This window comes from Bison bison, unplaced genomic scaffold, assembly GCF_000754665.1.
Source record: "Bison bison bison isolate TAMUID 2011002044 unplaced genomic scaffold, Bison_UMD1.0 scf7180017864322, whole genome shotgun sequence".
Lineage (NCBI taxonomy): Eukaryota > Metazoa > Chordata > Mammalia > Artiodactyla > Bovidae > Bison > Bison bison.
This window is the reverse complement of record NW_011494894.1, coordinates 8,055,941-8,079,246: the sequence shown is the minus strand read 5'-3', so window position 1 is coordinate 8,079,246 and position 23,306 is coordinate 8,055,941. Positions and strand designations below refer to the sequence as shown.

Below are 23,306 nucleotides of genomic sequence, written 5' to 3'. Positions count from 1 at the left end.
TTTTCTAATACAGGTCTTACAGGAGAGAGAGTTACTGCCTGTGAAGAAATTTGAAAGTGAAATCCTGGAAGCAATTAGTCAGAATCCAGTTGTCATTATTCGAGGTGCTACTGGATGTGGTAAAACCACACAGGTTCCCCAGTTTATTCTAGATGACTGTATCCAGAATGACCGAGCAGCTGAGTGTAACATTGTAGTAACTCAGGTAAGTAACAAGCCAGTTTATGAGGCATGTGCCTGTTGTGAATAGTGTTTGAGAGGTGGAAATATCTAGAAGGCCAGAGCATTCCTAATTCTTTGATCAGCTTCCCTTTGTAGTGACATAAAATTCTGAAAGTTGTAGAGCATTAGGCCCCTTTAAGTTAAAAACAGAAAAAAGGCATGAAAAGAATTTAACTTTTGTGTTAATCTCTGGTATCTTTCACTGATAAGGTAAACTGAACCATATGGTAGATTCTTACTGTCTGGGCCTGAAGGGAGTCTTTGAGCCTCATTTCAGTTCAGTCGCTCAGTCGTGTCCGACTCTTTGCAACCCCATGGACTGCAGCATGCCAGGCCTCCCTGTCCATCACCAACTCCCGGAGTTTACTCAAACTCATGTTCATTGAGTCGGTGATGCCATCCAACCAGCTCATTTCTGCCACCCCCTTCTCCTCCCGCCTTCAATCTTTCCCAACATCAGGGTCTTCTCAAATGAGTCAGTTTTTCTCATCAGGTGGCCAAAGTTTTAAGAGTTTCAGCTTCAGCAGCAGTCCTTCCAGTGAATATTCAGGACTGGTCTCCTTTAGGATGGACTGGTTGGATCTCCTTGCAATCCAAGGGACTCTCAAGAGTCTTCTCCAACACAGTTCAAAAGCATCAATTCTTCGGTGCTCAGCTTTCTTTATAGTCCAACTCTCACATCCATACATGACTACTGGAAAAACCATAGCTTTGACTAGATAGACCTTTGCAGGCAAAGTATTGTCTCTGCTTTTTAATATGCTATCTAGGTTGGTCATAACTTTTTTTCCAGTAAGCAAATGTCTTTTAATTTTATGGCTGCAGTCACCATCTTCAGTGACTTTGGAGACTGAAAAACTGAAGTCTGTCACTGTTTCCATTGCTTCCCCATCTGTTTGCCATGAAGTGATGGGACCAGATGCCATGATCTTAGTTTTCTGAATGTTGAGTTTTAAGCCAACTTTTTCATTCTCCTCTTTCACTTTCATCAAGAGGCTCTTTAGTTCTTCTTTGCCTTCTGCCACAAGGGTGGTGTCATCTGCATATCTGAGGTTATTGATACTTCTCCTGGCAATCTTGATTCCAGCTTGTGCTTCATCTAGCCCAGCGTTTCTCATGATGTACTCTGCATATATGTTAAATAAGCAGGGTGACAGCATATAGCCTTGACATACTCCTTTCCCAATTTGGAACCAGTCTGTTGTTCCATGTCTAGTCCTAACTGTTGCTTCCTGACCTGCATATAAATTTCTCAAGAGTCAGTCAGGTGGTCTGGTATTCCCATTTCTTTGGGCCTAAAATAAGGTAAAACTGAGAGTACTTTGTCCTTAAGTTTGCATTCAAAGCTTGATTCTCTTTTTATCTTATCACCATAAGGTTCAATAAAAACCAATCAGAACAAGAGTAGACAAGATAGAAAAACAGATAAATGATTGACTTTAGCAGAATGCTTATTATATGCTGGGTTCTGTTGTAAACAATTGATATTTTTGAGCTCATTTAAAGTTTATGACTCTTAAGATGTAAGTACTGTATCATTTAGTATTTTTCTTTCAGTAACTTGAGGCACAAAGAGATTTAAAAATTGCCCAAGATTAACACAGGAAGTGGTTGAAACTAGTATTCACAACCAGTCTGCCTTCAGTGTTCCCCATTTTGACTGCCACGTTCGGTTACCTTATCACTTATAAGCAATGCTAGCAAGTCTGTCCCACGATTAGGGAAGAGCTAATTACCTTTCCAAGTCTTCTTAGGTAAAGTGGTTCCTGTCAGCTGTAACCCTGTACTTCTGGCATTTGGAAGGAGAGCGTCGCAGGTAGCCGGATACCACCTCCTAGGCTGACTAGGGTTGACTTAGGGATTCTTAACCTGGAAAGTATAATTGATACTCAGGGGAGTGTCTTAAACCTTGAAATAGCGCCCCCCCCCCCCAAAAAAATTGTGCATATACATTTATGTGGACATGTGCAAACCATGCTTTTAATGTGTCTGAAATGAATATATGTCTTAAAATTGCCCTGTATATTTTATAGGAGAGTTGGGTTTGGGGAGGATCTAAAAATCTTGACTGAAGAAATGCATTTAAAATTGATATTGTAAGCTTGAAGAGATAGGATAGGTGTCCATTTTTCTGGGATAGGACCCTTAGCTTTTTTCTTCTCAAACTATTCCTTGATTGCCTTTCTCCCCAAACTAGCTATGATTTCTTTGCCTCACAGGAGACGTTCTAACTCCCAACTACAGCTATCAGTAAAGGACCCTTCCTCTTAATACGTACCTTTCGGGAGACCTGTTGTTCAGGAGGATGCCGTTTTACAGAACATTTGAGTTCTGTTCTGCCCTCCCTGTGCTACCACTTTCCATTTACACTCAGAACAATCCAGCAATATAGGCAAAAATGCAGACTCCCAACAAATGAGCTGAACACCTGTATTTTCACTCAGAAGTTGTTTGCATGTCATGAGTAGGAAAAAACTTAACTCCTGCCCCAGTAGGAAGTGATACTTTTCACCTTCTATCTGATTTACCAAATCCAAGTTGTTCCAGACAAAAATGGCTTCTGTTTGTTCTAGACAGAATAGTTTCTGTAATATGGTCTTCACCTTTGTATGATTTGCTCACTAACTTGTGCCCCCTCCCAAATAAACTTGGACAGTTCCAGTGGGCTTCATCTGTAAAATGCACAGATTTCTATAAGTAGGCTGTAACAAACGGCAGCCCACTCCGGTACTCTTGCCTGGAGAATCCCAGGGACAGGGGAGCCTGGTGGGCTGCAGTCCATGGGGTCGCACAGAGTCGGACACGACTGAATGACTTCACTTTGACTTTTCACTCTAATGCATTGGAGAAGGAAATGGCGACTCACTCCAGTGTTCTTGCCTGGAGAATCCCAGGGACGGGGGAGCCTGGTGGGCTGCCGTCTATGGGGTCGCACAGAGTCGGTCGCTACTGAAGTGACTTAGCAGCAGCAGCAACAAATATAAAACCAAGGAAACTAGTGTGGAATGGTGGATCAAGGGTTATTCTCTCCTTGCATATAAAACAGCTTTCATTTATTCACTAGTTTTCCTTTATTGTTATATCCTTCATAAAGTAGTAAATTTATGGAGTTGAAAAATGCTTCGGAGAATTATTCCATCTTTCTTCTCAGAGTGGAGTATTTACAATAGATGGTCACCTAACTTCTGCTTGAAAATTGTGTGGAGGTGTGGCCTGTGTCTTCTGATTCCAGGGCAGCCTGGAATATATAGTCTAAACATATAGTCTAAATCTACATGTACCTTTGTTGCTATACTCACAGGATATCATACTAGCCATAATATCTACCAAGTATAATGTTGTTTTGTATACTTGGATGATAGGGAAATCTTTGGAAGTTTTCAGAAAAGTCAAGGCCCAACACTTAAAACATAAACCCATAGCATCGTCCTTATGATTCAGCCTGTTTATTCCTACATTGCAGGAAACAATTATATACATTCAGTTTTCCCAGCTACATAAGCTCATCAAAACTAGGAGTGATTTCAGTGTGGTTTGGGGGAGGGGTTTGTTTATCTTTTTCTGTTTGTCTAGCACCTTCTGTGGCACCTGATACTAATGTGCTATGACTGCTTACCTTCTGAATTAATAGATGGGTGAATGGTAGATACAGCAAAGGATGAGATTGTTCGCGTTCTTAGTAGCTCGTACATCTCAGTTAAATAGTTCTTTAAAGGTGTGCCTTCACTTAAAACAACAAGCTCTCCACCACGTGTGATCGGTTTCCCTCTTGAGATCACTTGATACCATTAAGAGTTAGGGCCAGTGGTGAAGAAATTTTATTTTCTATAAAAACCTTGGAGTCACTTTATATACAAAGTAAAAAACAGCATTTTAAACATGTCTGCCATAGAATTAAATTTTTATGTTTAAATTTTGGAGCTTTCTAAATATATCACTATTATTCTTTCTGTTGATTACTGAACTGCCAGTGGGTCAGGTTTACTACCGTAATTTAATAACCCTAATAAGTTAATTTTGTAGCATTTAAATCACTTTTTTTGTTTGTCTCAGCCCAGGAGAATCAGTGCGGTTTCTGTGGCAGAACGAGTTGCATACGAGAGAGGAGAAGAGCCTGGAAAAAGCTGTGGCTATAGCGTTCGATTTGAGTCCATACTTCCTCGCCCTCATGCGAGTATAATGTTTTGCACTGTAGGTCAGTGACAGGTTTTATTTTTGCCTTTCACTGGGGGTGTACATTGTGTTGTTTGTGAAGAAAACTTGATAACAGCACAGAAGGACTGGAAATGACGTATCAAGAGCCCAGTCTCAGAATTCTTGTTTAAACAGAACTTTTGGCCATTTTCCTCTTAGAGAGTATGATAACACTTCTGGTTTTGTAGCACAGAGCAAATGAAATCAACTTAGGTTACAAGAATAACATCTTTTTCATACTCTTCATTAGACAAGGGTGTTTCAAAGTACAAATCAAGAATTTATACCAGTGATTGTTTCTTTTCTAAAATGCGGGGGTTATAGTAGTTGAAGCATGGATGATTGTCTAGAAATTTGTTTCTTTGCACTTTTCTGTACCTCCCTACTTTAACATAGAAGCTCATCTCCAGTGTTTGCTCTGATTTTCTTTTCAAGGTGTGCTCCTAAGAAAACTAGAAGCAGGCATTCGAGGAATCAGTCATGTAATTGTAGATGAAATACATGAAAGAGACATAAATGTAAGTAACCAGAGAGTTATAGTAAGGTACTGATACTAATACTCTGAATAAAGAGAGATCAAAGTAGAATATCTTTATTTCCATTTTTCCATAGCTTACAACTTCTGACAAAATTATGTACTCTAGTCACTAAGATATTGGCCATTCTGTTTTAGCAAATGTTAAACCCTTTAGTTAAACCCTTTTTTTGTTAAAGCAGAGTTCTAAAAGTAAAGACCTCTTATTGTAAAGTAAGTATAATTTCAGTGATTATTAAGCTGTAGCATAATTCAGCAACTGAATGATTTATCACTGAATATCTGATGGAATTTTACTGATCAGTTTTTCTTTGAGTTGAAAATTTGTGATAAATTTTACTTTTTTCTTCTTTTGGCCATGTGGCTGGCAGCAGTTTTCTGACCAGCATTGAACCCATCCCCGTAGCAGTGATAGTGCTGAGTCCTAACTGTTGCGCCACTAGGGAATTTTACAATTTAATACAGTTAACAGTGTTTTTTGGATATTTGTAGTTTTAGTCTTTTTTGACGTTAATGGTAATAATACCAGAATTAAGGGGAAAAAACTAGATTTTTCACACCTGATCCTTTTGGTTCTTAGCAAAACTTATATAGAATTAACTTTTTATACAGTGTATAATTCAAAGATTGATCCCGTAAAGCAGTGACTCTTTTCTATGGCACTGTTTACATATCCAAACACAGATGTTAGTGGATGGACAATAAGTCATTCAAACTATTGCCAAACTGCTGTTACTTAAACATTCATTGGTGCTCCTCCTTCTTAGCAAATCCTTCCATTGCCGTTGTTGTTAATCATATTTAGTTTTAACAAAATTGATTTTTACTGTTGTGCTACAACAAAGTTTGCCTGAATGACCTTTTTAAATCACAAATCTAGCTGTTTGGTTGGATAACATATTTGCTGCTTTTGTCATTCAAAATCCTTTGAAAATGCAGGGTTCCTCCCCCTCTAATCAATCAAAATATTTCAGTATTATCTTTACTAATAGGTAGCACACAAATGTTCTTCCAGTTTAAATAATTCCAGAGAAACATTATGGATTATTGTTACTAATTTCCCCCAAAATAAGTGGTTTTGGTTAGCTTTTCTTGAAAGCTTGTCAGGTCTATATTAATGTATTGTTCATTCAGTAAAAATGGAAAAACAACTTGGCAGAAACTTTGTTCTCTTTCAGATGAACCTAATCTAAACTTGTCACTTTAAGAGGGAAAACCCCAAAGAACTTAGAAGACCAATTATTAGAAATATTTAGCGATGTGGCTGGATAAAAAGTTAATATACAAAAGTCAGTTGCATTGTATGTTACCAACAGCTAGAAAACAACTAAAAAGATACCACTGTACTAATTAGAATGTCAAACACCTAAGACTGACTCCAACAAAAAGACATGCAGAACCTCTATAGGAAAAATAAAACTTCATAACAAAATACTAGAAAAGAGTAGGTTGTATTCATGGCTAGAAGGACTTATGTCAGTTCATCTGACGTTGATCCACATTTGAATGTCTAATCATATTTCCAGTAGGTTTTTTTTTTTAATGGAATAATTGTAAATAGGAAATATTTAATGACCAAAAATAACCAGGACTCCTATAGAAGGGCAGAATGAAGGCTCTTGCTTTACAGATCTGGGACTTAATTTGAAGTTCTAGTAATTGAGATAGTGTGGCATGTGGGGTGACAGTTTGACTGATGGAGTAACAGACTGTAGAAACAGATAGTGTTGTGTGCAGCTTTGGTGTAGTAGAATGAGTGATAGATGTCAGGTTAGATCAGTGGGAAAGGGAATGGACTATTCAAGAAACGGAGCTGGAAACAAATGGGCATCTATAAGGAGATACTTGAATAGTGTTCGATTCTTACCTCATAACCAAATACAAAGATCAACTGCAGGTAGATAAGGATCTAAGTGCCAAAGCAATTTTAAAACTTTAAACTAGAATACGTAAGTAGACATCTAAACAGCAGTACCCAGTAAAGATATAATGTGGCCCACACGTGTGATTTTTAATTTTCTAGCCTCATATTTTAAAAGGTGAAGAGAAATACAAAATTAGTATATCTAAAATTTTCATCATGTGGTCAATATAAAAAATTATCAAGGTTTTTTGCATTTTCTTTTTCATGTTAGATCCTCAAAAATCTATGTATTTTGCTCTTAGAGCACATCTTAGTTTAGATGAGGCATATTTCACGTCCTCAGTAGGCACAACTCTATGGGGCAACAAGTCCCAGTCCTGGAAGAATTTCTTAAAACGTGAGATGCATTAACCATGAAAGAAGACTGATGTGTTCATCTAAATTAATATTATTCATTCAAAAGATACTTTAAGGAAAACCACAAGCTTGAAGATTGCAATATAGCCAACAAAGGATTTGCAATATATAAACACCTCCTGCAAATTAGTAAGAAAGTACAGATGGCTCAGGAGAGAAATTTGAAAGAGGAGTTATATTTGGCTAGTAGACATGATGTGGGGTGTTGCGTCTCATTGGTGAATAGGAAAGTACAGACTAAGACCATAAGATACTTCTCCTTCATATCCACTTGATTAATAAAATACAAGTGATGATACCAAGTATTGAAGAATATAAATGTCATCAGGATCTCTTATCCATTGCTCCTGGTGGTTTATGAACCGGTGAAATACCTTAGGAAAATATTTGAGCATTATTTCCCAAAGTTCAACATTTCACACCCTCTGAGTACAGTTCCCTACCTACACTTACTCATGGAAACTTGGATATGTACCACAGGAGGTACGCACAAGAATGTTCAGAGGGCGAAAGTTTGGAAGATTAAGATCCTGAAAACAACATCGATACCTGCAGAGGGCATCCCCGGAAATCTTCTGGTGAATTACCGGGTATATACACACGTTGTGATATTTAAGTAGTTTTGTCAGACTGGTAACACATGCGGGTGAATCTTAGCAGTGCTATAGTGTGTGAAAAAGGGAATCCCAAAAGATGACATAGAATATCGTACCTTCTCATAAAGTTAAGAATAGGGAAATTTAAAAATTCGATGTATTCATGCATATATATGTCTATATATGTATTTAGATACACATATAGATAAGAGGAAAGTATATGAAAAGTAATAATAAAAGATTGAGAACGATGGATCTCTCTCTAGCTTGGGGAGGCAGAATGATGGACTTGAAGACCATAGCCAGAGAAAAGTTTGTCAGAGATCCACCTTTAATGTTGTTTGGTAGGTTGATGGAAACTCTACATTATTAAATAAGTGCCTTGATCATTATTTGTTTAAATGGACTAAGTACAACCTTTTCAACATTTTTCAGATTAGGTTTACAGGTGATTGGAAAACTGATTATAGGCTCATCATGACTTTCTCCCTTTCTTTAAATAAAGTTTGTGCAACTGAAAATGTAAATTTCATTGAAAATTTCCTCTCATTAAATTTTTTTCTTCTCCCTTCCCCTACCCTGATAGCACTCATTTCGAATCCCCACAACAAATAGGCTACAACTGTTGTTAAAAAGTACTGCTACTGCGTCCCACTGTAATCCCTCATCTTACAAGCCACCTAAAAACCAAATTTCACTGATGTCTTGTGCTTAAATAACTCAGAAGTCTTTTTAGGTGTATCTCATGAGCAAGGACTTGTTAATTCATTTGTTTTTCCATTTGTGTTTATGTTTTAATAGACTGACTTCCTTTTGGTAGTGCTGCGTGATGTGGTTCAGGCTTATCCTGAAGTGCGCATTGTTCTCATGTCTGCTACTATTGATACTAGCATGTTCTGTGAATATTTCTTCAATTGCCCAATCATTGAAGTTTATGGGAGGACTTTCCCGGTTCAAGGTAAATATTGTGGGAGTAGGGTGGGAGGGTGAGCGTTTTTTGTGCAGTAGTGTGTAGTTTTCCTTAATCCTAGAGATAGGAGTAATCTCAAGGATATTTAAAATAAAGTCTAAATTAGGGTATCACATACATCATAACATTCTTGGGGTTTAGTCAAGCAGTAGTGAATGATCTCAACTTGAGTTTACGTATCCAGTAAATTGTCTATCCTTAATAGCTAAACTTTTAAGATTCTGTACAGTCAAATGTAAATTACTATGGCCTATATATATTCATGGAAAATGCTGTTAAAAGTTTAAGCCGCCAGGGCCAAATTAACTAGAGAATCAATCTTTTGTAGAGCAGAGCAGGCAGATTTTGAAACAAGGTTAAGGTAATGTTTGTCAAATTCATGCATTTCTGATTGTTAAGAACTTATTTGGAGGATTTTTATCATCACCATATTCTATGATAGTCATCTAGTAGCTTGGTTTTAAAAATAAATTACTTGGTACAGTCTAATTTGAAGACATGAAAATAAGCTAAAAAGTTTTCAGTGTACATATGGAATGATGAATAGCTGTGTCAAGATGGTAACTTTTGAAATTCAAAAGAGTAGCTCTGAAATAAAAGTCAGTGCACTCATATCTCATGAGGGTCCAGTTAGTAATTCCCAAATGGCTTTGCATGCATACTGGGATTCAGAAAATAAGTAAGTGGATGGCAGGTGGTGAGAACCAGGTTAACTGCTGCAGTGAGAGGCTATATAGGTGAGTATGAGGGAAGACGTGAATAAACTGTGGTATTGGATTACAGTTGTAGACATTTGTAAGAACTCATGTTCTAATAGAAGTAAATAAATGCAGACTAGTCTGGATCCATGAATTTGTATATTTCCTAGCTTTGTCTGCTGAATACGCCTAGAAGTAATGACATTCTAGTATGATACCCAGATCTTGTTTCCAATACCATTCTCCAGTTAAAAGAACCAGATGTCCTTAAAGAAAACTGATTCTGAGGCAGGGAATACACAAGATGAGCCTAAAACATCTTGTAGTACCAGAAAGTAAGGAAGTGCTTAAAACAGTGAAGGAGTCAGAGGGACATAGGAGTCAGCTGTAAGCTCTCAGTGGCCAAAAATGGAATAGTTGGAACAGAAAAATAAAAAACATAGTATTGCATTATAACCTGAAGTATAAAAATAGGTATCCGTGGGGTCTCAAAGATTCAGGCATGACTGAGCAACTAAACTGAACTGATTAATTTATGCAGTGGTTGAATAAATACCTGGGTAATAAAGACACAGCTTTCATATGAAGAATTACAGAAAGAATTACGTAGATTCTCTTACTCAAAAAAGTGACTCTTTAATTCTTTGTATCTTCAGTGTACTCTGCTTAATGACTTGCTTCCAAAGAGTAACGTAGGGAAATGGGGAAACAAGTAACTTGGCAAACACTGCCTCACCATGATCAAGTTAATATCACCAGTGAGGAGTCATGTTGATATGTACCTTTGATATAATGTGATGAGAATGGTACTCTGGGGCTCTTTGGTGTAGTGGGTAAGTGTTTAGAGTATGAGACATTTCCAAAACACTTCTGGAACACTTCAGAGAACCTCAGGAGCATAATTGATCAGTAGGTGTTCCAGCCGTTGTTTGAACTAAGGTCCTTCTTTAGAGTAGTAACTGAAAGGAACCCATTTTATAAGGATGGACTATGGTTCATTATTAATTTCTGTCCACATGTAACACACCACGGGAGTATACAATATAGAGCACAGTATGCAGTCCATGATTGTTGGTGGATACCCTGACTGGCTTTGTGGGAACATGTATGTATAAGAGATACCTCACCCCCTCCTTCAAGGTTTAAGAAATGGGAACACTGAGTTTGGTTGGGAAAACAGGTTATTGCCCCTGAAATGCCTTGGTAGTTGTGAAAAATCAGATTGGAGGGCATGGAAATGATTTTGAATTGTGAATTAGAGGGTGAGTTTTAAAGACTGCTCATTCTGAAGGTTGCTGTTACTTACCCGATTATATTGTCCTGGCAGAATACTTTTTGGAAGATTGTATTCAGATGACCCACTTTGTTCCTCCACCAAAGGACAAGAAGAAGAAGGATAAGGATGATGATGGTGGTGAGGATGATGATGTAAGTGAATTTAATGAAGAATTTTCATTATGGGCAAAATTTTTATTACAGAGAATGATTTCAGTAAAAAGATAACGAGTTAACATTACAAAAAAACCTCTATAAATTAATATCTATCTTTGAATTCGCTGATGTATTTGAATTCACTGATGTATTTTACTCCAAAAAATTCCACTTTCAGTGAAAAGTTTTTCATACGAGTTTTATCTCTGGCATAAAGGTTTTTGAAAAAAAGGAAAGAGGAGGATATTTAGTAACTATTTTGTATGACTTTGCTGCTCTATTTTCCATGAGCCATAGCACCTGGAAAACTGGTAGGTACAATCTTGTACCCCATCCCAGATGTACTGAGTCAAAATCCACATGTTAAGAAGATCTCCAGGAGACCCATATGTACAGTAAAGTTTTAAGAAGCAGCAGTTACAGTCCTTGGTTACACAGACTGTATGGTGATGACATTAGCACATGGAGAGAGTATTAAAGTGGGGGATCATGAGGGATTTCCTAAGAAGAAACAGGAAAGAAAAGTTGACACTTATTTCATAGTGCTTAAGAGTTGGACCAGTGATATTTTAAAATGCGTCTTAAGTCTGGAAACGTGAGCAGAATGAAGACTACACGGCAGCCAACAATGTAGAATATAATAAACATAACCTCAGACTTTTTTTTTTTTGAGGATTGGTAGTTTTAATCAGACGATTTGAAGATATAAATGAATTATATTGTGAATTACGTTCTCAAATCTTCTGATGAATTAGAAAATTTATGGGGGGGTGGGAATCATAACAAGTTTGTTTCTCGTTACTGAAGGTTTGGGTTATCTTTGTTTCTCAGGCACACTTTTTGGAAAATACCAACCATAGTATTTCAGATGAAGGTGATCCAATATCCTGTCTGTAGGTCTCATTTTAGAATTAAAGGACTTAATATTTAGGGTGAGATGAGTCTGGAAATTACACAGAGAAGCATTGTGTATATATAAAGTAATTATACAGTAATTGATACAAAGAGGATCATAGAAGCAGTTCGTTAATCGGTAAGGAAAATATTTTTGAAAAACCAAGTTTATAGTCAAAAGAGAGAAACTTGGTAGAAAGAGCCATTAGTAGTTTCAGTCGAATGAAGAGTTTGTGCTTTGAATTTTAGTCATGTCCTACGGGGCATGTTGGTCAGTGGAAAAATTCAGTAAGCCAGTATGCAGTGGTTTTACATTTTTTAAAAATTAAATTTCTTCTATATGCTAAATACAACTAAACAGCTAAAGATAATAAGGATATTTAGGTGTCATTTGGACATTGAGAACACATCTGCCTAGTTGTGGGCTGTGGTAATTGAGACAGTCCAAAATATGTTTCCCTATTTTTTGCAGGCAAATTGCAACCTGATCTGTGGTGATGAATATGGTGCAGAAACAAGGATAAGCATGGCTCAACTGAATGAAAAGGAGACTCCTTTTGAACTCATTGAAGCTCTACTTCTGTACATTGAGACCCTTAATGTTCCTGGAGCGGTGTTGGTCTTTCTGCCTGGCTGGAATTTGATTTATACTATGCAGAAGCATTTGGAAATGAATCCACATTTTGGTATGAGTCTTTCTTGAATTTTCAACTACTTGAGAGTGGGAAATGAATGATTTTGCTTGTTCCCTCGCCGGTATGTGAAAACAAAGTTTAATGCATCGATTTTTTATTAAAAAGTACATAATGTAGTCAGTTTTAAACTAGGCTCCTTTTTAAGACCTGAATTTTTCCATATTGTTACAGGAAGCCACCGGTATCAGATTCTACCTCTGCATTCTCAGATTCCGCGAGAGGAACAGCGCAAAGTATTTGATCCAGTACCAAGTGGAGTAACCAAGGTAACAGGGTTGCAAGTGCCTTAGATATTAAATGAGACAGACCTTCAAAGAGCTATCCAAAACAGTTACTTGTAAATGATCTAAATTGAGGAAGAAAAACATAGGTCTTTTCTTCATGAATTTAGTGGTTTTTCCAGTTATCCAGTCATTGAGTGGTTTTTGTTTTTGTTTTTGTTTTTAAACTTTTGTAATTCTATTGTCACTTACTACATAGGCAGATCATTCTTTTTGAGTACATAATAAAATATTTTCCTGAGTGTAATTTTTAAAATATCATTTCTTCACAGATCATTTTGTCCACAAATATTGCTGAGACAAGCATTACCATAAATGATGTTGTTTATGTCATTGACTCCTGCAAGTAAGTTCACAAGGAACCCATTGCCTGGGATATAAGAAATCTTTAGAAAGTTCTATGTAGTGTCTAAAGTCAGTTTACAGAATCAGAACACTTCAAAAGTCTATTCTCTTACCATCAAAATTACTGTGCTGTATCTCTGTGTACTGAGTTACAGGCTACTGAGTGATTCTTGGTGTTGATCATCATATCAGTTATGGTAGAAAGTGACAGAGCTTAATGTTAGCTTCTGGCTGCTTCTCACTCTTTTTATCTGCTGGTGTTTTTCTCATAAGCCATCGGGTGTTTCCATTGACCACTGCACATAGTACAATAGTGAGCTATTTGGTGTGTAAAGATAACCAATATTTAGGTTGTGACAAATGTCCTATTTGTAGGACGCTCACTTAGAATTAAGACTTCACATTTATATGAGATGGCCTGGGACACAGCCAGGGCAGCACTGTGTCACAGGTAAGGTAATACACAGAGAGGACAGAAACGGCAGAGCTTGGTTCTGTCCAGCCAGCTTGTGCAGCTTGTCTTTTCAGTATAGTCCCTAAGCCTGTCCTGGAAGTTGAAAAAGATTTGCCAGTGCCCATGTCAGGCCAACCTCAGTCATTTAGTGACAGCTGCCTGTGTGCGACATTGACAAATTCCGAGTTTGCTACAGGGCTCCAGAAGTACCTTGCTAACAACGCTTGGTGAGGTCATTAGAAGTACTACGTATTCCGGTTTAGCACATAGTCTTTAGATCATAGGTTGCCTAGCAGTTATAAACTTTGGAATAGAATTGCCTTGAATAATTAGCACTTAGTTACCTGTATGTGCCATATCCTGTTTAAATGCTATGTGTTCATTAATTCACAAAATGTTTATAAATAAAAACACTCTGAGGTAGGTGCTAGTATTATACACATTTTCAGATGAGGAAAATGAGTCACAGAAAGATTAGTAACTTGGCCAAGATCATCCAGCTGGCAAGTGGCACGTATGTGTTAAATCAGCTCATAGTAGGTTGGCAGCTTAGAGAGTGCAGGGTCAGATTCTTGGTGCTGCTCACAGACAGACATTGCAGGTAGGCCTAACTATCTGGAAGCACCTGCCACTTGGTGGAAATATAATAGCCATGTATTGATAGTCATGTGAGTTTTAGAATTAACCGCCCATTCCTATTTAGGCAAAAAGTGAAGCTGTTCACTGCTCACAACAATATGACCAATTATGCTACAGTATGGGCATCTAAAACAAACCTTGAGCAGCGGAAAGGACGAGCTGGCCGTGTGCGCCCTGGATTCTGCTTTCACCTCTGCAGCCGAGCTCGTTTTGAGAGGTAAGACCAATTCTTGAGTGAAGAAGGAAGATTTTCTTTCAGCCTTTTTACACACACAGCCCCTCCCCACACCTCTGCCCTGACATAACTTAATGAACTCAGTACATAGTGCTTTCAGTTAAGTTCATTGCAGGAAACTTAGCTTAGATGTAAGATTATGGTGAGAATGAGATGAAATTAGAAATTATCCACAGTGGCATATTTGATACTGGTATACTTTTTATTGATAATCTTTTAAAAGCATGATGTGTTTTCCCCACCAAAAAAAAAAAAAAAAGGATATATGTGCATTATTCTGGCACCACATAGGGAGTACTGATATTTATGAAATGATTAGCTTTCTGGAAAAATATGTTAAAATATGCGTTTATAGACCCCACAACCACCCAGCACATCACCTCTGTCATATGACCTGCCTCGTGTGTGAGAGACAGAGGGTGTTGTTCACCTAAGGAAGCCAGAGTCTGAGGAGCTTAGCAGACCTCTCCAGTGCTAAAATCCAAGTCTGTCAGTGCCTTGTCCATTTCCCATTTATACCACAAGGCCTTTTGGGGAATGTTAGTGGATGAGACCAGGTGCTTTAATATACTTCTCTGGGCATAAGCACACCATCTTCTCAGATTGTTGGCTCTCCAAATCAAGTTGTATTCCCTGTGTGCCTCCCCACAACGCCCCCCTTCCCAATTTTTTTAAATAAAAAAAGTACTGTCCTTGAATTATAGACTTAAGATATCTATTTAGTTGTATGTTTTCTGGAAATCAGTGTGGTGTACGTTAGCTTTAACAAGTTGATAATAAAGGTAAGTTAGGGGTGTGTGTGTATTTACCACAATGAAGAATTGTGGGCCAGACTAATTTAGGTCTAGATGTATATAACACTGAATAAAAACCAGAGCTTTGATTTGTTTTTATACTGGTAGCATGGCTCCCTAGTAATTGTAAATGTAGGTTTATTTGAGCATCAGAAATTAATGCAGGCAACTGGCTGCAACATGATACTTAGTTCTTTTTAAAGGTTGGATTCTCCCTTGAACTGAAGAAACATCTTGGAGTAAAATCAGCTCACAGCTAGTAACAGCATGAATAGATTGAGATTTTTGTTCTTTTTTTCTGTAAGATAAAGTATAGGTATGCTATATGTGTTTATGTAAACCTGATTTAAGCTGATCTAAGTCTTGCCAGAAATGTTTGCATTCACCTCCAGATGGTCCCTCTGAATCTTCGTTACAAGTAGTTCATATAGAATAAGCATGAATTAGAAATGTAGAGACCTGCATTTTAATATTATTTGTACCTATTCACACTCTTGAGGTCTTTATTTCCCCATTCTACAAAATGAGATTAAGTTACTTAACCTTTTTGTGTCTCTTTCCTCAGTGGGGGAAAAAAGGTAATATAATGCTAACTCCATAGGATTTGTTTGAGAATTAAGTATGTCAGTAATGGAAAGTATTGAGAACAGTGCTCGGCACACAGTAAACTCTCAGTAAATACTATTGTTAATTTATTTGTGTAGTTTTTATTAATAAAATTGTAAAAGGGAAGAGAGTCTTTATAGTAAATGTAAGTGTTCTTTGGTAATTGTGGAAGGATGAGGGAAGGGCCTGATAGCTCTCTGCAAGGTTTTTGCTAATTAAACACGTGTGTACACAAAAGAAGACGGTTATTTTATGCTTATTTTCTCTTAGACTCGAAACCCACATGACACCAGAGATGTTCCGAACACCATTGCATGAAATTGCTTTGAGCATAAAACTTCTGCGTCTGGGAGGAATTGGCCAGTTTCTGGCCAAGGCAATTGAACCTCCGCCTTTGGATGCTGTGATTGAAGCGGAGCACACACTTAGAGGTACCCACAAATACAGGTCTGCCTAGCTCATGTCAATTATACCATCTGTCTTGTCCTGATAAATAACACTTCACAAAGGAGTCAAGAAGAGGATACAGTCCACAGGACTGTGATAGTAAAACTTCCAATGTTGCTTAATGTACTTAGTATGATCAGTATATAAAATGAGCAATATAAGGTAAGAAAGGGGTAGTAATATGAATCTCATTTGGGGAAAAAAATGGAGAAAAGGTAGATGTTATTTCTTAACCAATATTTAAGATCAGACTGAATTATTCATGATGCCCACAGCATTTTATGTACATCTCTTAGAACCTCTTTGTTTTCTAATCACACTTAGAGAAACAGTATATAGTGGAAAAAAATAAGAACATTGGAGTCAATTTGAATTTTTAATCTCATGCTCATCTGCTATGTGAACTTCAGAAATTTATTCTCCAGGTTTCATTTCTTTCTAAAAATTATTAACAGATGGTGTCAGACTTGTTACAGCATGTTTTATGCACCTGTTATAGTTATTACTGTACTTACAGACTTCTCATGGACGGTACTCAGCTTTATAGCCTACAGGGCCTAATTCTAGTGCTTTCTTCATTAATCTTGCTCTGTTTTTGAGTGAAGAGAATTGTTGATATGGGCATAATGCTGGCAGTTGGCTTGACAAATGATGAAAACTTGAGTCAGTATCTAAGTTTACAGAAACTTAATCTGTAAAGTTAAGTTTCATCTTCGCCGCCGGGGTTGAAGGGGTGTTCCTTACTGTTTCTGCTCACAAAGAAATCTCTCCCCGCAGAGCTTGATGCGTTAGATGCCAATGATGAGTTGACTCCTCTAGGACGAATCCTGGCTAAACTCCCCATTGAGCCTCGTTTTGGCAAAATGATGATAATGGGATGTATTTTCTAGTAAGTGCTTTGTTTTATTGCTTACAACTAAATAGTAAAACAGTTTCAGAATTTTATCCCCCTCCCAGTAAAAACAGGATGGGCCCAAATAGAAGAAAAAGCTTAAATATTCCTCAGTAGAGAAGTGGCATACTTCAGATACTGAGGAAAGTGTGAAATGAGAAGAGACTGTTTTAGTAGATGGATACCTGGGCCTAATTTGTTGAGACAAAGAGCACAGATTTATCAAGAGAAGTGCATTTCCTCTAGGAGGTTAAGCAGCTGTCCAAGAAAGAGAAAGTTTTGAAGATTAAGAGATTTAGTAAAATGAGGGAGAATGGGAAAGGAAAATAGAATACTTGGTCAATTTATGGTAAATAAGCATCCATTAACATCAAAGTTCATTATGTTTTTTTCTTCTGGAGAGCAGCTGTAAAGTTCTTTGTTAAACCAATTTCAGTACTAAAAAAGCAATATGACAGCTGATACCCTGACCCACAATTGACTGTACTGCGCGAGTTGCTGGAACAAGAATGTGGTTTAGACTGGTTTTCTCGTCTCTTTCAGTGTGGGAGACGCTATTTGTACCATCTCTGCCGCCACCTGCTTTCCAGAGCCGTTCATCAGTGAAGGAAAGCGACTGGGTTATATCCATCGAAATTTTGCTGGAAACAGATTTTCTGATCATGTGGCCCTTTTATCAGTATTCCAGGCTTGGGATGATGCTAGGTATGGGCTTGAAAGACAAAGATTTGTAAGATTGAATGAACTGTCTAGTTTGTAATCTGTATCTAGTTCTTTAGGCTTTGAGCATAACTTCTTAACCTGTTTGTTTAGAATGGGCGGAGAAGAAGCAGAGATACGTTTCTGTGAGCACAAAAGACTCAATATGGCAACACTAAGAATGACCTGGGAAGCCAAAGTTCAGCTCAAAGAGATTCTGATTAATTCTGGATTTCCAGAAGGTAAGATTCTCATATCTAAAGTACCTTATTAATATTATATATTCACATTGACAGTCCAGTATATTTTAGCTTTAAACATAAGGCTTTTGCTTTTTTTTGTATTCCTAGCTGTTTCTTAAGTTTTTTGAACTCTGGTGATAATCAGTTTTTCACATTAATTGAATTTTTTTTAAGGCTGCAAAAGGTTATAATGTTCAAATCACAGTTTTGTACAAAGATGATTAATAGATGTTTTGAGAATTGTGCTGCTTTGGGAGGTTTTATTTTTGTTGGATTATAGTTGATTTACAGTGTTGTGTTAGGTTCTGCTGTACAGCAAAGTGAATCCGTTACACATTAGTCTTTTTTAGATGGAAGGGTGTGTTTTTATTTCTAATCCATTTACCTTGTGAAAAACATAGGCCTAGCTTTTTGCACTTCTAGAATGAGCAGTTTGTTGAATTGACCTCAGGTAGTGGTTTGTGCTGATCTGTTCATTCTTAGATGTGAAATAAGCTCTATTGCATTAAATTTTAATTGGCTTTGAGTAAGTTTTAATGGACAGCTAATCATAGAGGACTTTGATATATGATATTGGAATAGTAATCCAACTGTTCATTTCTTGTGTGAATTTGGACTATTGCACTTTTCCAACTAGATTGAGACAGAGTTAATTTTCTGAAACATCGAGAATTGGAACACATAACCAGAAACAGCTAGTTGAGAGACAGAAGGACTACCTTCTGGGCCATATCTAAATAATTAAACATTTTTCTTCTGTTGTAAACTGACTAAATTTGTACTTTGAAAAATCAAAGGAAAATAGGACATTTTTGTATGATAGACTCTTTATAAAATTCCTGAGATGCAGATATGACCCCCATATGAGGCAACTGGCACAGAGGTTTAAATTACTTGTCCACACTCATTCAGTTCAGAAGTTTATAAGACTGGTATACAAGCTTTTGGGGACAAAGTTTATCCATACTCTTACCGTGATACTTTCCATGTGATGGGCTGGGCATAAAGCATTGTTGGGGTGAAAACATCAGTGTTTTTCTAGTGTGTTGCTCTTGGTCATCATTTCATCTTCTGCAGAAGGAACAGCTTTTTAAGAGCAGCAGGTGGAATACTGGTCATACCAGTCTATCTCTAATCTGAGAGGAGATGGTTAATTGGGGTATTTGTTTTTAAGTACTTCAAGCTTACGTTGTGCCTACAAAAGAAAACAGACATTTTAATTTTACTAAAATGGTGAAGACTCAGCAGAATTTCTCCTTGCATTAATCTGAGTGCAAAAATGCTAAGAACAGAGACAGTTAAATGGGTTATTTGAAAAAGAGAATGAGGGGGGAGTTAATTCTTACAATTGTCATTTAATTTTGGTAAATTCAGTGTTAGAATTAGCCAGATACTTGATTATTTTTTTTTTAATCTCCTTTCTCTTAACAGAGTGTTTACTGACACAAGTGTTTACTAACACTGGACCAGACAATAATCTGGATGTTGTTATCTCTCTCCTGGCCTTTGGTGTATACCCCAATGTGTGTTACCATAAGGAAAAGAGAAAGATTCTCACCACTGAAGGGCGTAACGCACTTATCCACAAGTCATCTGTTAATTGTCCTTTTAGCAGCCAAGACATGAAGTACCCATCTCCCTTCTTTGTATTTGGTGAAAAGGTAAGAAAAGAGAGGTTTAGAAAACTTTTACATTTAAAATCCAGATTACTTTATTAATGTGTAGTGGGAACATGAGTTTTAGTTCATTTATTAGTATATGGTAGTTGACTGACAGTTGGAATGTCAACTTTCTCCTCTTGCCTCTTTACCTTCAGATTCGAACCCGGGCCATCTCTGCTAAAGGCATGACCTTAGTCACCCCCTTGCAGCTGCTTCTCTTTGCCTCCAAGAAAGTTCAGTCTGATGGACAGCTTGTGCTTGTAGACGACTGGTATGGATTTTCAGATGTGAACTCACCTGAATTCTTAGAATTGAAATGTAGTGGAATTCAGCTGCTAATCTATTTGTGAAATATGGCAAAATTCAATGGCATAAACAATGTGTTTTATAGCACTGTCTTTTGAAGAGTAGTATATCCTAGGCTTATGATTTGTGAAGTTAAATTGATTATACTTGCAGAGGCAGATGCATTAAGTCAGGGGTGCCCACCCTCTGGGATCCAGTGCCTGGTGATCTGAGGTGGAGCTGATGTCGTAATAACAGAAATTCAGTGCACAGTAAATGTAATGCACTTGAATCTTCCCAAACTATGCCACTACCACCCCAGTCTGTGGGAAAAGTGTCTTCCACAAAAATCGATTCCTGGTGCCAGAGAGGTTGGGGACTGCTGCATTATTCACTGGAGCCCCATCCACTGCCGTGAATACCACACTAAGGAGTTAGAATCTAATTGGAATTCGGATGCCTCTTTGTTATGTACACTTCATATTGCTTAGAGACTAGTGGTGTCTGTGTAGTAACCACTTGGCAGAATTGAACAGAGCTTAATGGTTAGTAGGCTCAGTCATATTCATGAAAATTTACAGAACTCTGAGTCTCGTATTTCATTCTTTTATTGGAGGCTGAAGTGATCTATATTGCTAAGAGTACTTCGCTTGGTAGACTTCATGGTTCACAACTCCTGCCAGTAGCTAGCAGTGAAATTTAAGAAGTTGGTTTAGCTTATCGTTACTCTTCATACCTGTGTTTGCTAAATCTAGGGCCATTACATTTGTTGAAAGTATTGTTACTTGGGAAAGAAGTTAAATTTATCCCATCACTTGCCATGGGTGAAACTGGGAGATAATAGTCCTTTTCTGTGGGTACCTCCTCTCATTTTTAATCATTTTCCCCTAATTTAGGATCAGACTGCAAATATCTCATGAAGCTGCTGCCTGTATCACTGCTCTTCGAGCAGCCATGGAGGCTCTGGTTGTTGAAGTAACCAAACAGCCTGGTATCATCAGCCAGTTGGATCCTGTTAATGAACGTATGCTGAACACAATCCGCCAGATCTCTCGGCCCTCAGCTGCTGGTATCAACCTTATGATAGGCACTACACGGTGGGTACCACAGTAACTTTTCTTTGAACTAAGCAGAAGAGACAGTAATCTTACTCTACATTTAGTTTATGGAGGCCTTGTTATTTAAGTTAAAATTCTATACACATTCTAAATGAAGTTTAGTTCTGGTTAACACATTCAGAGAAAGAGTGTTAATGATATGTTACACCAGTGCGTGCTAGAGATAGGAAGAGACCTTGGAAGTACGTATAGACTCCAGGGTAGGTCCCATGACAGGAAAAAAAGGAAAAATGATGAGGGGTTACATTGCTGCTGCTTCAAATGAAAGCATCAGAGTTTAATCTTTAAAATGTTTTATTTGCTTCAGTTTTTTTCACCTTTAAAAATTTTCTTTGCCCAGTGCTTTTTACTCTCAAAACTTTTGATACCTGTAGAAAAGGCAGAACAGTAGTTAAACTCTGTTAACTTAGGTTTCAGTGATTGTCAGCCATTTGTGATTCAGTTGCAGGTGTTAACGACATTTTACATCAGTATGTTTCATGTATCTTTTAAGAACATGGCTACAAGTCACATCCCCAAAATGTGTTAAAATAACAATATCTAATATACAGTCATTAAAATTTGTCATTCAAAAATATTTTGCAATCTCCACATCAAAAATCACTTAACTGCATTTGGTTTTAAAGTGTTAACTTACTATACAGAAATGCTGTGTGCTTTATGGATTCTGGCATTCCATTTTGATTCGAACTGAGTTAACTTTTCCTTTGAATTAATCAGACATAGTACTTAGGGTGTGGCACACTGTGCTAAGTGCTTTTCCCAAATTAGCTTGTTTTAATACTTAATCCACCTGTGATGTAGGTAGATCATTATCCCTTTTAATATAAATGAATAAACTAAGCACAGGGAAGTTAAAACCCAGATCATCCAGCTAGTGAATGGTAGAGTTGGATTCTCAGGCAGACAGGAAGGCTCCTGAAACGGTGCTCTCATAACTGTGGTCTGCCCACAAGGTCAGTTGTACAGAATAATTGAGAAAGAACCTTCAGAAAGAAAGATGGAAAATACATGTCCCGAGCATGGTATAAGTGCAGTACTCATAGATGTTTAGGAGATATAACTTTTGTCAGGAAGGGGTGGTGATCAAGAAGGCTTCGCATACAAGCTGCTCTGTGAAGGACAAAAGGCCAGGAACTAGTAAGGATGGGATAGAAATAAAGAGGTTATGTTGTGTGAATAAAATGGTGGTCTGAATTACAGGGGAATTGAAAAGTAACTAGAAAGATTTGCGATGGAGTCAGTAAGTATTGGTGATGGATTAAAATGGGGAGAGCAGTGTAGTGAGGGAATGAAGACAGATCCCACCATGTTTCTGGCATGGACAGCAGCTGAGTTGGTAATGCTAGTGTCTAAGAAAAGCTGCACAGGAGGAGTGAGCAGGTTGGGGTATGTTAAATTGACATTTTGGTGAGACATGTTGATGCTCTGCAGTTTTTCATTACCCTCCTTTCTTTGCCATATGAAGCCAATTTAGATGTAAGTAAATTACCCAAAGGCATTTTGCAAAGACATTTTTCAGAGTTAATACAGGAAAATATTTTGTGGTAAAGGTCAAATGATTTATTGCCAGGTCAAATTATTACTTTCTTAGAATGCCATATATTTGAGATGAGTGAAAGTTGTAAACACATGCCAAAATTTTAGGATTTTTAGAATGAACCAGTAAGAACTTCAGAAAAACAGATATTTACAGATATGCCTCCTCTTGTGTCTGTCTTGGAGTTTAGTAGATTTATTTCATTTCAGCTTAATTGGTGCATTTGGCTGTATTCCCTTTGTGTACTAAATATTCAAATACGACTAAATATTAATATTTTGTGACTAGTTGAGAAGTATTCAGGATGCTTTACTAAAGAGGTGGTTTTGTGCTTTTCCTAGGTATGGAGATGGTCCCCGTCCTCCCAAGATGGCTCGTTATGACAATGGAAGTGGATATAGAAGGGGAGGTTCTAGTTACAGCGGTGGGGGCTATGGTCTTGGAGGCTATGGCACTGGAGGCTACGGAGGTGGTGGAGGCTACGGTGGCAGAGGAGGCTACAGTGGCGGTGGCTATGGCGGTGGCTCCAGCTCCTTTCGGGGAAGCTACGTT

At 37.6% G+C, this 23,306-nt stretch overlaps 1 protein-coding gene across 2 annotated transcripts in view; it reads left to right on the top strand.

The window, feature by feature from the left end:
• The window catches only part of DHX9 (DEAH (Asp-Glu-Ala-His) box helicase 9), a 42,262-nt gene that overhangs the window by 17,355 nt on the left and 1,601 nt on the right, over nucleotides 1–23,306 (top strand). For both annotated transcript variants that reach the window (XM_010853112.1, XM_010853113.1), the window contains 17 exons: nucleotides 14–205; nucleotides 4,276–4,417; nucleotides 4,852–4,934; nucleotides 8,630–8,786; nucleotides 10,824–10,924; nucleotides 12,294–12,507; nucleotides 12,688–12,782; nucleotides 13,070–13,143; nucleotides 14,300–14,452; nucleotides 16,141–16,301; nucleotides 17,095–17,206; nucleotides 17,753–17,914; nucleotides 18,023–18,150; nucleotides 19,582–19,811; nucleotides 19,967–20,082; nucleotides 20,993–21,193; nucleotides 23,096–23,305. In XM_010853112.1, the coding sequence (XP_010851414.1) occupies nucleotides 14–205; nucleotides 4,276–4,417; nucleotides 4,852–4,934; nucleotides 8,630–8,786; nucleotides 10,824–10,924; nucleotides 12,294–12,507; nucleotides 12,688–12,782; nucleotides 13,070–13,143; nucleotides 14,300–14,452; nucleotides 16,141–16,301; nucleotides 17,095–17,206; nucleotides 17,753–17,914; nucleotides 18,023–18,150; nucleotides 19,582–19,811; nucleotides 19,967–20,082; nucleotides 20,993–21,193; nucleotides 23,096–23,305 (2,531 nt within the window). The remainder of the gene's footprint in view (nucleotides 1–13; nucleotides 206–4,275; nucleotides 4,418–4,851; nucleotides 4,935–8,629; nucleotides 8,787–10,823; nucleotides 10,925–12,293; nucleotides 12,508–12,687; nucleotides 12,783–13,069; nucleotides 13,144–14,299; nucleotides 14,453–16,140; nucleotides 16,302–17,094; nucleotides 17,207–17,752; nucleotides 17,915–18,022; nucleotides 18,151–19,581; nucleotides 19,812–19,966; nucleotides 20,083–20,992; nucleotides 21,194–23,095; nucleotide 23,306) is intronic.